The sequence below is a fragment of the Chionomys nivalis genome, chromosome 8 (assembly GCF_950005125.1).
Source record: "Chionomys nivalis chromosome 8, mChiNiv1.1, whole genome shotgun sequence".
NCBI classification, from domain to species: domain Eukaryota; kingdom Metazoa; phylum Chordata; class Mammalia; order Rodentia; family Cricetidae; genus Chionomys; species Chionomys nivalis.
Genome location: NC_080093.1, coordinates 31893503 through 31911813, shown reverse-complemented (window position 1 = coordinate 31911813; position 18311 = coordinate 31893503). Strand labels below are relative to the sequence as shown.

The window sequence follows — 18311 nt, the reverse complement described above, 5'->3', positions numbered from 1 at the left end:
TGAGGGGCCCTTCCCTTCCCTCTCTGTCTGGAGAAACAGGACAGAATTACCCCCCCCCCCCCCCCCGCCACACACACACACACAGTCTCCAGTCCTGGTCCTTAAAGTATGTTCAGTCGTTCTGTTTTTTTTAATCCAGGAAGAAGATGAAGTACCAGACGACGAGACCCTGAACCAGATGATTGCTCGCCGGGAAGAAGAGTTTGACCTTTTTATGGTAATGTTGCAGGAATTGTGGGGAACCACTGCCTTCCTCACCCCCCCCCCCTTTCTGGTATCCAGGACGCCTGCAGCCTGCATACTGGGTAGAATCTTGGTGCTGAAGCCTATGCGTTTCTTTTGATTCACAGTCTGCAAACTGGCTGGATTTAGCCTGCAGACATATTGTGTTTGGCCCACATTGCAGTTCTTAAAATTTTGCATTTGTTGCCAGCATGAAAAGAATCCTGATTTCTGGCTTCCTTTGGAAAATGAGATGGGGCAGTGTTAGGCCCACGGCTCTGTACTGAAGCAGTTGGCCAGAGGCGAGTCACAGCTTCGCCCCCTGGACAGTCTCTATGGTCCACAGTTCACTGGGACCCACTTCTAATCCCAGCCCAGCGTCAGACTGGATAGCAGCCTGTTCTCAGAGCATCCAGCTTGTAAGTGTGCCCTAGTCAGCTCCTTCCTAGTGGGAACAGGTGAACAGCAGCAACCCTTGAAACTGCTGCAGAGAATATACATAGGCAAAAACAACTTTGGGGCGTGTGCATATAGTAAGACATGGCCTTGTTTCAAAGAGCAAAGCGTGCTTCATGTTAAGGAACCTTGGTATTTTGGGACTATTGTCCTTGTCTTTACACTTGAAGTACTGTGGTATGCAGCATCTTAGAAGTTCCCTAAAACTCGACTTTGATTTACACGTGAGGTGTCCTACATGCCACGGTGGTTGGGGAATAAGGCCCATCTGTGTGTGGGGGGGGGGTGCTAAGCAGCTGCAGAGCGGTGGGTACTGCCTTCTTTGGGCTTTTACACTCTGTCTTAAATGACCAGGACAGTCCTGGGTACGCAGTAGTCACGTAATAGATTATTGAGTGAGTGGTGAGTGCTGCAGTTCCAGGCTTTGTCTACCTGGCAGGACAGATCCAGATGGTGGAGTGTAAGGTGCCCTCCATTACTTTGTCATTTTAATCTTCATCGCAGGCATCTAGCCTGATTGTGGAAGGAAGGAGTGTGCCCCACAGCTGTGGTGTAGGGAACCCTGGAGCACCCTGATCAGAGGCACCCGTTGGAAAGCCCTGAGGTCTTGGATAATGTACCCTGCATGAGCAAGACTCACGGAAAAGGAGGGGTGTGATAAAGATTCTATTAGTGGTGCTAGGGCTATAAGGTGGAGATGTGAGACCCACTGAGCCAGAAATTACAAGTTTCAAAGAGAAGGTAGGAATCCACACTGTTAGACGCCATTTCAGCATTAAAGTGTGCCACTAAATCCAGGACTTTCACTAATATTATTCTTTAATATTGCAGGCCAAAGAAAACAGTACTAAGCCAAATATGACCCAATGGCTTTGCAATCTCTGCCTTTTTAGCTTAGGAGGGTTTGAGAACAGAGCTAAGGCTGAGTGGATGCTTGTGTTCGTTTTTGTGGAGGTTTTATTTGTTTGTTTGGATGGCTTTTGTCTTAGAGAACACAGATTGTGCCCACCCATAATAATTCACAATAAAAGACCATTAACTCTCAGAAAAACGCAGGCAGCCATAGCAATAACTCCTGGCTTAGGAAATGTATTTCTTCCCTACATAGGGGAAGCCGTTTCAGAGAGACAGGGCAATAGCATGGAGTTCTGCTATCACCCTCCACATTTGTAGATTACACTTTTAGATAGGGAGATGAGGGTACCCATCAGAAATAAATGTCCATCTTTGAGGAACTTGTGACTGGGGAACCCTAAGGTTAGAGATGTGTACCCCTGGCAGTGACTCGACACTCCTATGACCTAAGATACTCCCAAATTAGATTTGGCTCAGAGATAGCCAGTCCTTAGTGACCCCGAGATCAGGGAGAAATAGTACCTCTCCTTCCTTCTTTAAGGCTGGACTTTAGTCGAAATTGAAAACCTCAGACAGAAATGCAGAAATGCCGAGCGTTTCCAAGGCCGGGTCTTCCTTTGACTCGGGAATGAGTATGTGTCCCGGGAAGAACAGACTTCTGACAGTCTGGACTGCCTAAGGGACGAATGTACTTTCGTAGGTGCCTTAGCTTTGTGAGCTCTCAAGTCCATTTCTTAAGTGTTAGCTTCTGTTTGGGGGAGCAGAGCCATACTGAGTTTTGTTTGGTTTAATTTTCAAAACTTAACTCTCTGGCTGCCTTTGGCCACTTCGCTATTCATTAGCACCTCCACCAGGGGGCAGGAAATAGTACTGGAATCCATGTCAGCCACTGATTAAAGAGTTCAGTGAGAAACGAGAATGGAATGTAAGCTGGCTAAGTCTCTGGAGTTCATATATCTAAAGCCTTGATTTATTATTAAGAATTATTTATTACCAAGAATTATATCTGTGTGTCACGTTCATATAGACTTACTATTTTAACGTATAGATACTGTAAACAAATAAGCTTCCTTAAAATAATAATCTTTCTTCTAAACCGTGGTATTGCTTTCTCCTTCTAAAACCAAGACATCAAATAACTCACCTCTTATACTGATAACCTGTGAGTTTTACCTAAATATCTTGTTAGCAGCATGCTTCAGATATGTTTCTTGGGCCTGTATGTTAACATTAGGCTTTTAGAGGTTGTATTTGCCACAAAGCTAAAACTAGTTGTTAATGTTAAGGTTTATAATAAGGCAAATATATCCAGATAGCAATTCAATCAAAAGTTAGTCTTTTTATCCAATGCTAACTTAAGGTGTTACAAAGGCATAGTACAATTGTCTAGAGAGAGACACAATCATTAGGGCTTGCAGCTTATCATATTTAATTGAATCTGCCTTTTTCTTTTTTAAAAAAAATTACATACATGGCTTATTTTTATTAAAATAAAAAGAAAAAAGACTTACTCTCCAATTGTGGACCTACTATGGTCATGTTACAAGCTCTGGTCTAGGAATCGGGAATTGTCTAGTTAGAACTTGAAGTGGCAACATTTTGTCAGAGGTCATGGGGAGATTTTATTCTTACTAGTTACCTGATAGCTCTTAGGAGGTTGCCTCATGCATCCCCTGTCTAGGTCCTGCCTTAAAGCCTCTTCTTGCCTGTTGCCAGGCTTCCATGGGTAGATCTGTTTCTGAGCCAGGCAGTAGATGGCTGGATTAAGTCTAGCGTCACCAGCTAAGTAAGTTCAGCAGGAGAGAGCAGGGCAGACACATTTATCTACCCCTGGAATGCCACCATGCCCCAAGCTCACCCCGTCCTCCACACAGGATGATTTCCAGAAATGTTGAAGCATAGTTCAAGGAGCTTTGACTCTTAATTTTTAAGTCACATTTGGGTTCAGGTAGGAAATATTTCCTTCACATTCTATCAGTTTCAGCTTTTAAGGGAAAAAAATCGTTTTATTGACTCCTTGTTTCCATATGGTAGAAGCAGAGGAAGAGAGAGCGGGCGGATAATGAATGATTAATGACTTATTTCATTGTGGGGATGGTCTGTGTACATGTAATGAGTGTCTAGAGAGGGGAAGCAGTGCTGTGTTCTTTACACATACCAGATTGCCCTGCTACACTTAAAGCATGGGGGGGGGGGGCACATCGCTTCCTTCAAGTGAGACAGGATTTCTAAGAAGAAAGTGAGAGGTGGAGCCACGGGCTTCCAAAGGCCTTGAAGGGAAGCCATTCCACATGTATCTTGGCCAGTTGACGTCTTCCTAAGAGCTGAACGTTTTAAACAGTGAAGAGCTGAGGAGTTTATTCCTTTCCTACACTCCCCTCACCACACACACAACTATGTACTGAGAAATTGATGCACTGGTGACAGCTGATCAGTGTGAACATCTATGACTCCTCCCCCTAAATGTTTCTCCCTGGCCAATTAAGATTGCAAACCCTCCAGCTCAAGGTCAATATCCCTAGTAGATGTCTTTTGGTATTTGATCATCTGATCAAAGAGTTCGCTTGCCTGAGGGAAGGAATGAATGATACAGGTAGGGCTCACACTTAAATTTTATTCCCCATTTATTTACTTTGCATGTGGCATGTGGATGTCCCTGCACATGTGGAGGTCAAAGAACAGCTGGCTGGAATTGACCCTTTCCTTCCATCAGGCAGGTCTCAGGGACCGAACTTGGGTTGTCAGACTTGGCAGCAAGTACCTTTACTCACGGATGCATCTTTTCTGTTTGTCTGTTTTTGTTTTTCTGGGTTTTTTTTTCCTTCATACAGAAAGGGTTTCTCTGTAGCTTTGGAGCCTGACCTGGAACTCACTTGGTAGATCAGGCTGTCCTCAAACTCACGGAGACCCACCTTTCTCTGCCTCTGCTGGGATTAAAGGTGTGCGCCACCGCAACCCATCCTCACTAGGGCATCTTACAGGCCCAGGGCTCACATTTTTTTAAATTCGAAAGGAGTCCTTAAAGAGAGTATCTTCTTTAATGCAAAAATAAAGTCAAATGATGGGTATAGAGAAAGGGAATTTACATGTTGAAATCATTTGTGTAGCCACCGCTCTAAGTTTGAACTAGAGCGGGCCAGCTAGGATAGAAGGGACAGAGAGGGACACATCTGCAGTGGAAGACGACTTCTGAAGATCTTAAGTTCTGTCCCACAGAGTCCTCTTCCCCCTGGTGACACTCTTATCCCTGTCCCCAGCGCATGGACATGGACCGGCGGAGGGAGGATGCCAGAAATCCTAAGCGCAAGCCCCGGCTGATGGAGGAGGATGAGCTGCCCTCCTGGATTATTAAGGATGATGCCGAAGTGGAGAGGCTCACCTGTGAAGAAGAGGAGGAGAAGATATTTGGTAGGGGTTCCCGCCAGCGTCGGGATGTGGACTACAGCGACGCCCTCACCGAGAAGCAGTGGCTCCGGGTAGGTGTGGCTTTTTAAACTCACTCCACACTTGGAGTGTTTTCTGTGACTTGGCTGGAATCCTTTGCTGTGGCAGAGTTGCTGGTGTCAGGGCACGGTGGCCTAAACACTGAAGGTCGTCTTAGTGGTGCCGTGATCACTCTGTGTTTCCAGGCAGTGCTTAGGGAAAGAAGAGAGTGGAGCATTCTTTTTGGCTAGAGGAGAATTGGCCATGAGAAGTCAGGATTATTAGGGTTATGAGACACATTAATGTTTTACGGTCAATTGTCTGGCCATGCCTCACTTTCTCAAAATGGACAAGGGGGCCTTAGAGATGTTTTTAATTGTTCCCCCTTATTTCATGGTCTTTAGTCGTGGATTTAATTTCTGCATGGCTTGTATAGAGAGTTCAGGGCGACATTGTTTTCTGGTTGTGTGACTTCATGGTTATAGCACATTTAGATACGGAAGGTCTATTGTACTGTTTGGTTTTGATGAAGAAACTGAAGACCAGAGAGTGTGGGTTGCAATTTGGATGGAGATACAAACTCGGTGGTTACCTCGTGTGTTTGCATGTGCAACCTCGGCCTGGTGTGATTTATCTGTTTTATACCCCAATGATAACCTGGACTAGAATCGATGATGGTGGGGGAAACATGTTATTCTAAAGTTTGTGGGAATTTTTTTTTCACTTCCGAAAGAGGTAATTTCTCATTTTGACTGGGGACTGAAATCTCACAGTGTTCCTTTGGTACCCCAGAAATATCAGCATGATCATAGCCCTGCGAGGGAATGTCACAGCCAGTGGGCTCAACCTTTCATTCAAAGGTTTAGCTATCGTTTTTATTCTTTTGAGCAGACATAGTACCTAACAGGCAGAACAGCCTGGGGCACGCTTTCCAGACAGGGCCAGCAAGCAAGCGCTGGAAATAGTGTGTGCACTTGGGTAAAGACCAAACTGAACAGAAGCCAGTGTTAGGCGCCATCCATTTCTCAAAGGGAACATAAATTCCCAGGCTGTGACAGCCGAGGATTCCAAGATCTGGGTCATGAGAAGGTAGTTGGGTAGAGAGGAACTGGGAAGGGTTTTGAGACTGGATATCTGAGGCAGGTGTGCTCTTGGTACCACACGAGGGATGATTCTCTCAGGGTGTTGTGTAATGGCAGGGACGCGACCTGAATTTCGAAAAGATAGTGTCTGTGGGATTCTGCAACGTGGATCTAAGAAGGCATCACTCATATTTATGACTGAACAATTGCGCGTAAATAAATATAACTTGTGTGTGTGGACCTAGTCAACGATTAGGGTAGCCTCAGAATACAGCTCTCTAAATTCCCTTTGTTTGGCCGTTAAGGTTGAAGTTGTATAATTAAGACCCATCCTATCCATGTAAAGTTTTGTTTAATATTCATTTCTGACCTCGGGAAAATTAGATTTCCTTTCTCTTTATTTAAGCAATATATTAATCATGTGGAATATTACTACAGGAGATGAAAGAATCCTAATCTAGGCCCACATTGTAAAATCGATATTTTTGATATGAATAATCTCCAGATGCAATAGGCAAAAAAGCTCTGTTTATTGGTCGAGATTATAGCCGAAATTTTTTTATGATCGTAGTGAGTTATGCTTAAGAAGAATGACAGCACGAATCTTGGGACGCCTTCGTGTCAGGATAGTGTCTTGCCCTTTGCCCTGTCCCTCAGTGTACCCCACGTGTAGAGCAACTTAGTGAGGGATTGCGCAAATGAGCCGTGGTCTTAGAAGGTGAGCGTTACTGGCTTCCCAGTGGTGCTTGGAGAGCATGCGGGGTGTGTGCAGCAGACTCCTGCTTTTTCCGTCACAGGCGCATTTCAAAACAGAAAATTCGTCTGATGCAAAGAATGAATTCCTCTGTGGAAACTGCTATTTATGACGTTTCTCTCCTAAGGTGCCTGGCATTGTGTCAAGTCATCCAAGAGGGCTGAAGCTGTTCTCAGGACAGCTTTAGTGGAATGTATCTTATTGGCAGTCCTTCTGAAAATTGGATTTTATATTCTGTGTGGTCTACTTGCTACTAATTACAGACCCTTGACCCCTTGACCTAAAATCTTGGGGGGGGAAATAGATACTTACTGTCCTTTGATGTTGTTACTGACCCAGGAGCAATCCTGTTTAATAAAAGGCTAGTAAGTATTTGCTGTTATCAAATGAAGTTGAGGGGTTCTTAGGGGCCTGGGGTGTAAAGATGTTCTGTATTGCTGGCGATTGGGAGGGAGACTGGCAAGTACTACGAAGGAAGATATGCGCCAACAAGGCTGAAGTCATTCTTTTTCCTGGCAACACTGTATAAAGCCTTGTTGGGCTAAATCCTGAAAGATATATAGAATCCCAGAGTTGGAAGGCGGCTGAACGGAGCTGCGGCCATTCCATGCCCCCCACATTCTTTAGTCCCCATGCAAAGCACTGTCTGTCCCCCAAAGGCAACACACTGTCTTGTTGTCTTCAGAGCCCCTGAAATTCAAGGTCAGCCTTGATAATTGGTTCTTCCTCCCTTTGGACAAAATTCTCTTTCCCTATAGTTCCTCCCTGGCCTTGACTCTGTGCCCTGGGAAGAACAGAACAATGTGTTTTCTGTCTTCATACCACAGTCCCATGGGTAAAATGTTGTAGGGCTCAGGCTTAGTCTGGCATGAACATCCCAGCCCTCCTCTTTTGAACCTTCCTCATCCTTTAAGGTCCAATTAATGGCTCGTTCCAGAAGATAAACATTAATTGCACATCCCAGAGTGCTGTCAAATTCCTTTATCCTCCACCATAGCCCAATCCCAGTTTCCAAGCATCCTTGGTCATTGTCTGATTTCCTGGCTGGTTGGTAAGCTGAGACTAGAGCTGTACCTTGTTAGAATTTAGGACTTCCACGTGCAGTGAATTACATACCACTGTTGCCACGGTGAAGTAGACTATACGGTAGAGCGTAGAGACAAGTTCTAGTCCCAAAACGTAAGCCAGGGTCATTTTTCGGGCTTTTCTCAGACGGTGCCTAGGTGAGATCCCTTGTTCTCCATGGCGTTCTTCAGGTAGCCAGACTGGTGGAGCCCCTGCCAGCTGAGGCCGACTCCAAGGGGAAACGGCATGATGCAGGGGTGTGGGGACCCGTGGTTGTCCTCACCTGCTGCACACACCTCCACTTACATCCCTCTGTGTGGGCCTCCTTCACGTGGACACCCCAGATGCCTGGAGGACAAAGAGACATTTGCAGCTGTGAGCCTAGGTGAGCAAGCAAAGTTTTGACGCACACCTCGGCAGTCAGCTCAGTGTCCTGAGGATAAATGTAAATGCTGCTGCTGCTTTGCCGGCAAATACGGTTTCATCACAAACAGGTTTTAGTCTATAATTGGAATGTGCCAAAAATTCCAGCAGAATCCTGGAGAGAGTCGGTTCAGTCGGAGGATCAGAAACAAAACATTTCTTCTTAATTCATAATGTTTTAAATGAGGAGAATCACAATTTCAAATACAGCTTTTTAAAAATGAAGTATGTTAAGTTGATTTAAAATCTATTTCCATTGAAGCTTAAATGTTTTCAGTGGTAGGCAATTTCCCAGTCTTGGGCTATCTTTGGTAATGGTCTGTATAATGTCCCTTTACCCAGTGGGCTAACCTTGGGGCATCCATCATATCGTCCTTCCCAAGATGGTGTCTGTTGTTTAACAATGACCTTGGTGCCATGCATTTTGATTCTTCCCACCAATAAGTCTCTGTGAGAGTCGGTACAAGGCTGACGGGATACTGTTATCCCTGGAAGTCTTGATGTATATCTAGTTCCTTTTGATGCTCTTGGAGACTTTGATGACCAGTACCCTTGCTTATTTAAGACAGTGGCTCTCCTTCTTGCACAAGGGATGGTTCTCAAATGTGTAATGTGACTTAAAGTATGGTCCAGCCAGGCGGTGGTAGCACACATCTATAATCCCAGCACTAGGGTAGCAGAGGCAGGAAGAGCTCTGTGAGTTCGAGGCCAGCCTGGTGTATAGAGCGATTTCCAGGACAGGCCCCAAAGCTACAGAGAAACTCTGTCTCAATCCCCCTCCCCCCCCCCCCCCCGCGTGCAAAAAGACATTATTCTAACAGTATCTGGAAGCTTCTTTGGGGTAAACCCAAGGTGTTAACATTGCCACAGTAGATGGTACACTTGCATGTGTCTATTAGTGCTCATGATATAATTGACATATTGCTCATTTTTTTCCAAGAAAAAAAAACATGTATCTTATGTACGAGAGCAGGCATTCTGTTTGCTATATTGGCAGAGACTGGTGATGAGGCATCAGGTAGCCCAGGGCTTTTTATTTGACTTCAGCCCTGTGTGCTCTACCTGAGACGTTTCTAGTGTTGTAACGCAGGTGTTGCTCTTGATGACCGGGACTTTGTCAAGTTGGGGTTACTACAAAGCTAAAGGGTGAACTAACGGTGACTTCCGGAAGGCTTTGCTCTGCTCTTCCTGTCCCTTTGGTCTTCCTGCCAACTTCAAAATGCTTCCCTTCCTTAAGATGCTTAGTGATAACCTGGAATTTGTTTAATTGCTGAGCTGAGTGATTTTTGCCCCGCAGCACTTGGAGCTAATTGGGATGTGATATAGATTATGTGCTCTGTATAATGTGTAATTACAGCTGGGTGGAGACAACAGATTTTGGAGAGCATACCTTTGTCACACAGTGGATCTGCTGCCTTAAAAATGTGGTCTTGAAAAGTCCCACTTTAGCCTGACCCCGAAAGGCTCCCTTTCCGGTATTCCCTTTCAATGCTCTCTCCCTCTGTTCTCCCACCCACCCTGGTACAAGGGAACCCCCCGGGTTATCTACAAGGATGACCCCAGCTAAGACTCCTAGCAATAGCAGACACACAGCCTGAACTGACCATCTCCTGTGGTCAGAGGGATGAAAGACAACACCAAAAGAAAACTCACAGAACCTGGGCTCACCGTGGCTCACAGGGACTGAACCGACAACCAGGGAGCCTACGTGGGACTGACCTAGGCTCTCTGCATGTATGTGACAGCTGTGTAGCTTGGTCCTCTTGTGGGACTCCTAATAGTGGCAACAGGGGCTGTCTCTGACTCTTTTTACTAACTTTTGGGACCCTACTCCTCACACTGGATCCCCTTACCCAGCCTTAATGCATGGGGAGGTGCTTAGTCTGACTGTAAGGTGATTTGCCATGTTTGGTTGATACTCACAGGAGATCTGCCCTTTCCTAAACAAACAAACAAACAAAAAAAGGAATGGATTTGGAAGTGGGAACAGAGAATGGTGGGGGAGGAACTGAGAGGAGGGAAGGAAAGGGAAACTGGCTGGGATGTATAATTAATTAATTAACTAATTGATTAATAATTTTAAGAATTAATTTAACTGGTTGGAGATTTAGCTCAGTGGTAGAGCGTTTGCCCAGCAAGTGCAGGATTTGATCCTCGGCTCTGGGAGTTGGGGGAAGGAAGAAAAATCCTTTGTGAAATCCATAAAGAATCAATAAAGAGTTAAATTGGGGGGGGGGAGTTCCACTCTACCATTATACACTTCCTGAGGGTGTCGCCTGTTTGCTGTGGGGTCTTTATACACCATGGGGATGAAGTTGTCTGTGCAGATTCCCGGCACTGAAGGGAAATGCCCTTCGTTTTGTAAGAATGCCCTGAGTATTTAGGCCCTGGTAAGTACTTTGTATGTGGTGGCGATGAGGCTGTTCAGTAACACAGGTATCGTCGGAAGCCATACTGTGTCAAAAGGAGCGTCTCGGAAGCCATACCGTGTCAAAAGGAGCTTCTGGGAGCAAAGGAGGCTCACCCACATCCTTCCTCTCTCTTGATAACTCTGCTCCCAGAGAGTATGAATTTCTCAGGATTTTTGTACCCAGATGGAGCTCCCCATGATCACATCTGCTGCCCATGAAGAGGACTTTGAGGGGTTTCTTTTTTCAGAACCTGATATAAATGAAAGAAAATGAAGGACTCTTGAGGGCGATAACAGTGGGGCATAATCAGGAAATCAGATGGAAGCCTCTCCATGGACCCTACTTTGGCATTTTAAAAGCTGTGGGATGCCAGCATACATATACAGACTGGAGAGATCCCTGTATTTTGCTGCTCAGCACAGGCTGTCGAAGTGCCAAACTCTAGATGGGAGAAGGCGGATGGGTCCCTGAAGATTCCAATCATAAAGTACCAGAAAAAAATACAAAGTAGGGTGGGTGGTGGTGCATGCCTTTAATCCCAGTCCTCAGAGGCAAGCAAATCTCTATGAGTTCAAGGCAAGCCTGGTCTACAGAGCAGGTTCCAGGACAGCCAGGGCTACAGAGGGAAAACTCATGTTGAAAAACTAAAAAAAAAAAGAAAAAAAAAAAACACAAGAAAAAGCTAAGTGGTTGGGAATTTCAAATTACATATTTGGAATTCTGCTCAAATACATCAGAAGTAATAAAATTTCACAGGTATGAAGAGGTAGGCTGTGGGCTCTTCTTTCTGGAAGTATTTGAAACAAGATGCCATCTCTGTTTGGGCTGGATGAAGTATGAGCCGTCCCGGATCAGAGACAGCCTGGAATCTCTCAGCTATATTTTGGCTGAGAACATCTGTGATTCTGGGAAATGCAGTTTTCCTCTAAAAATATTTTATCTTATGCCAGTAAGATTTCTTGGCTACTTTATCTAAAGCATAACATATATATAACACTTTTTGTATTTCCCCGCTTTTGTTTGTTACTTTAAATAATCTCCTTTGTTTTTTAAGATACAAGACTTAAAAGAATTGACCTTTTGCTTTTTTAATGGCATTGAAGTTTTAAAATGAGGTCATCCAATTTACTGGGGCAGAATTTTCTAGCAAGCTGCATTTCCATTTTTATACACAAGGGAGAGCTAAGGCCCTAGAAAACAGACTTAGGCTTCAGCTCATCCCAGGTTCTGCTTTAGGATGGAAGTCCTGAACTAATTAATGGCATTGAGAGTCACGAATTGTTTGGGGGAAATATTTGACAGTAGTAAAGGAATTTTAATAACTTCCAACCGCTTTTATTTTATATCTGCTGGCCAGATCGCTCTAAGCAGCCATTCGACCCCAGTATGTTCCCTTCTGTTAGAATTCTGCAGGGTGAATTCAGTAAAAGGAACGGTCCTCAGAGAGCTGACTAAAATAAATAATAAAGCTTGTGTGGTAATGATTGATTTTTTTTTTGAACCTTAATGTCTAGAATTTCTGGTCTTGAATTTTATTGCTAGAAATCAGGATTTAGCTCCCAAGTCAAACTCAGTCTTCAAACATAACAGTGGAAAATTGCTCCCGGTCCTACAGGTACAAAGGAGACCCAGTAAGTTCATATCCTCTTGAGATGAAGAAAAAAATTCCATTTACTCCTGTAGCATAAGAAAAAAAATTGGAAACATGTCTATTTTTTCAAACCAAGATTTAGTATTTAATCCTGTGGGGTATGTATGTATGTATGTATGTATGTATGTATGTATCTATCTATCTATCTATCTATCTATCTATCTATCTATCCATCCATCCATCCATCCATCCATCCATCTATCCTATTTAAAATCAATAAAGTGAGATGACTGAAGTCTCCTTAGAGATGGGCAGATGCCTGAGTTTGAAGCCAGCCTTGCCTGTATATCAGGTTCCAACCCACTTAAGGCAGCATAGTAAGACTGTCTCAAATAAAACAAAACAGAAAACAAACAAACAAAACCCCACACAACCCAAACAAACCAATAAATAGGCTTCATCCTTGGTAAGGGTTGGGGCCAGCACTCTTTAGGGAGAGTAAATCAGGGCAGGGGGACTCTGTTTTCCCAGTGTCTGAGTATCTGTATGGGATGAGACAGGCTGCCTCCTACGGCCACTTCCCCTGGGGACCTAAGAATATAAACCGTGAGTTCTGCCAGGGTTTCGGTACCACTTTATCGTTGAGGGAGGCTACTTGTTTGTTCCTGACTGCCCAGACTCCTGAAATAACCACTCAGAAACTGTATTAATTACATTACTGCTTGGCCAATCACTATAGCATATTGCTAGCTAGCTCTTACATCTAGAATTAACCCCTGTCCATTATTTTATATTTTACCATGAGGCCAGAATCCTAAATAGGAGAGTTAGCTTGTAAGAAAAATATTTGAACGTTTTAGAGAAAGCCCTAATGGGTAATTCTGTTGTGCCCTGAAGACAAGGTTTATTTAGATCAACAAGAGAAAGACTACAGTAAGGGACTCCTCCTTACTGATGGGATGAAAGAGAATGGCAATGGCGTGGCTGTGAAGGGGTGACGGCATTTGGTTTCTCCAACTCAAGCCAGCCAACCTTCATTCAGCCAGCAGTTAGCTGGGTCTGTCTAGTTTTGCCCCAACTGTTTGTCAACCTATACTCACTCAGCCAATGATCTTTACTTCCATTTTCTCCATAGCCCGTGCTTACAGAAAGAACATGGGGGCTAGCAACCATAGCATGTGGACCCTGGCCTGCTGCCAGCTACTTTAAGTGGTCTTTGACAGGCCTTTCCCCAGTGTGAGGATGGCAAGAAAAAGTTGACTTCCTGCCGGCAGAAAAAGGCCAAGGAGCCAGAAACTACCTGTATTGCAGACAGTTCTCAGACTTCAAGCCCATGGAAGCATGACAAGTACATGGATGTTGTTTGTAAGCTCTTATTTTGTGGTCACTAAAAGAAAGAAAGAAAAATGCAGGAGCAATACTGAGAAAGCAACTGTGTGGAGGCTGAGACTCCTGTGAGGCTGTCTGCTTGGACACCGGGAAGCCAGTGATGTGACTTAGTTCAAATCTGACACCCCAGGCACCAGGGTAAGAACATTACTGGTGTAAGTCCTGGACTCTGGAGCCTGAAAATCGGGAATCCAGTACCCAGTATCCTAGGGCAGAAGACGAATTGCGTGGCTGAAAAACGGAATCTTCATTTATTTTCTCTTGCCTCTTTTTCTCCCCCAGCCACCGGTAGATTGGATAGAGAGAGTCACATTGATGGTTACAGTCATTGAAAAACTTATTTCTTGGGCTGGAGAGATGACTCAGAGGTTAAGATCACTGGCTGCTCTTCCAGAGGTCCTGAGTTCAATTCCCAACAATCACATGGTGGCTCACCATCTATAATTCTCATTCTGTCTTCTGATATGCAGGCAGAACACTGTATACATAATAAAACATAAATCTTAAAAAGTAAACTTATATCTTATTTCAGAAACACCTTCACAAACATGTTCCTGAATAGTTATTGCCAGCCATGCCATCCCTCTGTGCTGTCAAGTTGACATATCATCACATTAGTGTGACCCCCTCCCTGCTCCGTGGGCTGCCCCATCCCTGCCTGTTTTGTTATTGCAACTCCAACTAAGGTGTAGGCCATCTGCATCATTGATGTGCTGAGCCTTTCCATTCGTTGTCTAAAGAAAACCTCCGAAGTCACGGGAAGCTCGGGTTGCTTTGCTGTTTATTGCGATTTTAAAAATAATGATCCACTCCAGCTTTGCCATTCATGAGCGCATGAACAGGAACTGTGTAAATACAGATGCAATTCAGTAATCATACACAGGACATGGATTCCATTGAGCCCTAGATGTGTTTGGATGTGGACGGTATGGACCGGCGCGCGCAGACGCAAGCGGCAGATGTGGACGGTATGTTAAGTTGTTACTCTACACAGTCACAGCTGTCCAAATTTATTAGTGCAATTAAGAGCAAATTTATTAACTCATTTGAGAGGTGCTCTTAGCGATGATATTTCAAGTTAGCCACCTGCAAGGGCTGGTGCAGAGTGGCTCTTACAGCAAGTGAGAATTTTTGAAAAACTGAAATCTATGCCTTGGCCATGCTGCAGCATGCATGGGCAACCCGTATATGGTGGTTCTTTTGGACTTGTCCATATTGGGTTTCATGGTCTAAGCTGACGGGTAGCAGAAGCGGAAAGATGGGTTTGTGACCGTTCAGGGAACGAGCAGGCTTTAAACAACATGTATTCTGCATAACGCTACCACGACAGCGTCATCCTCACCTTCGGACTGGTAGAGGGGAAAAGGGCTGCTGTCTCTTAGGTCTGGGTTTGTCTTCCCGCTGTGGTTGGAAGACTCCAGACTTTCCAACAGCATCAGCTGGGTGTGTATTACCTGTCAGCTCTGTTCAACATTCGGGGAAGGAGAAATACAGCCCACACATTCACTGACAAAAGCAACAGGAGCTTGGGTGCAAAGTAATGAAGACGGGAGTGTGTGATGTGTTCAAGTTCCTGTCATGTTAGAGGGTTGTCCAAAGGATTCAGAAGGAACCTTTTAGAAAGAATGTGTACTCTGATCACCCCACCTGCATCTCCCCCCTCCCACTGTAGTTTGCCACTGGGGAGCAGAACCCAAATACCTGTATGCGATCTATAAGGTCATGGCCTTCCATTCCCTCACTCTTAAGCATCTGGCCCTCCCACAGGGCTGTCCTTCTGGTCCTGCGCACTTTCCTTCCCAGGTCTTCACTCCTTGTCCAGATGAGCTCAGCAGAGACCGCCCCTGGTCCCCCTTGCTGAATGGTGCTTGTTATTGTCTGATAAGGTACATTGTTTTCATGACATTGCTACTGCCTAAAGGACACCTTACCGTTCTCACCCATCAGTCCTGAGCTTCTGGGATAGCCTGGTGTATGTATCCTGGAAGCTGGAGCAGCACCACCCTCCTAGCAAGCACTTGGTAAGAGCCCGAGTAAATGGATGTGGTGCAGGCAGCAGGGAGAGCTAGGAGCGGAGGTTTGGCTGCAGCCCTTATCCTTTCAGCAAAGCCGATAGAATGCTCCGTTTTCTTTCTGCTAAGTCCAGGTGTAGATAGGCATGGCCGGTGTCTCTCCAATGAGATCCTGGTGATCCGTGCCTTCATAAAGATTTCCTGCTGAGAAAAATCCTGACGGCGTGTTACTTTGACATGGACGTGCCCTTACACTTTTCAGAAACCTGAAGACTCCAACATCCTTTCAGAAAGCATAGGTGAGGTTTATTTAAAAATCCATAGAAAGTACCATCATTGCTTCCACCCAGCTACTTCCCAGAAGTCCTGCTGGATTCTCCACCAGTTGCCTTCTAACTGGGACTCCTCTGCAAAAGCTAGATTAATCTCAACCATCTTAAAAAACACCGAGTGCTAAATGAACTAGATGCTTCTCTTCTTATTCTGTTCAGGAGTCACATTTGAGTATGTGGATTTAAAGAGTAACACCACGATGCTTTCTATATGGCTTCCTTCCTCCTTCCCTTTAGAGAAAGAATTGCAGGAATCAAGAAACTCCATGGACAGGACCACAACATTTTGCTTTAGGCAAAGCTTGATTTTTGTACGGCCGTTTCTGCTGAAATAGAATTTTGGAGGTCACCATGCTGCTCAGAGCCCACATCACAGAAATCACATTTCTTTCTTTTTTTTTTTTAAATGTAAAATTACTTTTTTTTATTGAAAATACATCTACAAAGTAATCCTTCCCAACACACAGTGGGTACGCTCATATGCAGAGCCTTTGACGGACTGGCAATGGGATCAGCTTACAGGACCTGTTTTCTTAAGAAATGGTTAGTACAGTACAAAAAAAATCTCCCACTGGGTAACAGCATTAGTTTGGCATGGTTAAGTTTTGTTCTACTAGTGCTGTAAAATGACGGCCACATGCATTAAGATTATCTTGCATTTGAATCTTATAGAATCTATTTACAAAGACTATTTTAAAAATTGATCCTGTGGAGACTGCTAGTTACTCTTCTTCTACGCTATGGTGGCTTCTTATGGTCTAGTTGGAGACTGTGGGTCAGACAGCTGGATCACCACCTAGTGACTCAGTTTCCTTGTCTGTACACTGGAGCATTGCCTTTGGTGATCACAGGAGGGATGATTCAGACTTGTCTTGGGCCACCTCCAGTTCTGTGAGATTGAGTTCTCAGGGACCAGCTTTCAGAGACATTTCCTTGTTGTTCTTCTTGACCGTTGAGGGTGCTCCGTTGTGACTGTAGACTTAGTAACCAATCCCCTGTGTGGACTTCAGAGACATCCTGGTTATGGTAAACATGACATTTGCAGAAGTGAGACCAGTTCTATGCTGTAACAGGCCATGAGGTAAGATGCCAACATGGTAAAGCATGGTGTAAGGGGGAAGCTGCTGCCCCAGGGTCCACTTCTTACAGGGAATTGGAACTTCATCAATTCTGTACAGACCAAGAGCTGGGATTGTCTAGTTCACCTAGACGCCTTTAAATCCCTTGCCCACTACTGCCTGGTAGAGTATATGCCAGATGTTAAAGATGTTAAGTAGATCTATTGTATTCATTGAAAACATCAAGTTGTCCCCTAACTTATCAAGATCAAATCCATTTGCATTCATGTAAAAAATAAAAACTCAGTGCTTTAGTGCCATGGTACAGACAACCATGATGTTCACAGAGTCCACATCCACATACTCAAACACTCATAGATCAGAATGCTTTAAAAAAAAAAAATCTGTACTGAATATAGACATTTGTCATTGTTCCCTAAATAATGTGGTACAACAGCCATTTTCATAGCATTTGCATCTGATTAGAGACTAAAAGTGGGTAGGTTGACTGCCCCTGGTTTTAGGCTGAGCAGTTGTGCCTAGGTCATGTACGAATTCTGTGCTGTTTATGTAAGAGATGTGAGCATGGCCCCATCTTTAAAAACAAACAAACAAGAGTAAACTACAGAAAAGCAGAAGAAAAGAGAATATCATCTCTCTGACCTTTGTGTGTACTGGAGAAAGAGCCAAGGGGAAATCCTATTCAAAGGCCATTTGGGTGGCATTGCTTCCAGGTTGTTCTCAAGCTCTTGTGAGGCTCCGCCCTTGGCATTAGCCCCAGTCAGCTCCACCTAAGATGCCCATCAAGCCTCAGCCTGTTGGTGGTATTAGCCAGGAGAAAGCCTGCTTTTACAGACACTTGGTGCCAGCAGACTACTTTTGCGTTTAGGGCCACTGAAGGATGTGCAATGACATGCCTTTCTACACTGGAAAAATGGCTTTTCTTCCTGCCCCTGAATAGGGCTCTAGTGTCTTACAGGGTGCCTGTGTTCCCTTCAAAGTGCTTTTTCCCTCCCTTATGTTATACAGCTGGTGAGTTTATTCTTGTTTGTTTCTAATTGTTAGAAAGTGTGTAAAACATACCCTCTTCTTCCAAAGACTAAATTCTTAACCAAAACTCATTCCCAAAGTTTTTTTGGTTTTTTTTTTTTTTTTTTTTTTTAGCTTTTGTCGTTGTTTTTGTTTGTTTGTTAAGACGGAGTCTCTCTATGTGATCTTGAGATCCCTTTGTAGACCAA

At 44.4% G+C, this 18311-nt stretch overlaps 1 protein-coding gene across 4 annotated transcripts in view; it reads left to right on the top strand.

The window, feature by feature from the left end:
- Positions 1–18311, top strand: part of Smarca2 (SWI/SNF related, matrix associated, actin dependent regulator of chromatin, subfamily a, member 2) — a 167918-nt gene that overhangs the window by 110357 nt on the left and 39250 nt on the right. For all 4 annotated transcript variants that reach the window (XM_057777157.1, XM_057777158.1, XM_057777159.1 and 1 more), the window contains exons 26-27: positions 140–217; positions 4791–5009. In XM_057777157.1, the coding sequence (XP_057633140.1) occupies positions 140–217; positions 4791–5009 (297 nt within the window). The remainder of the gene's footprint in view (positions 1–139; positions 218–4790; positions 5010–18311) is intronic.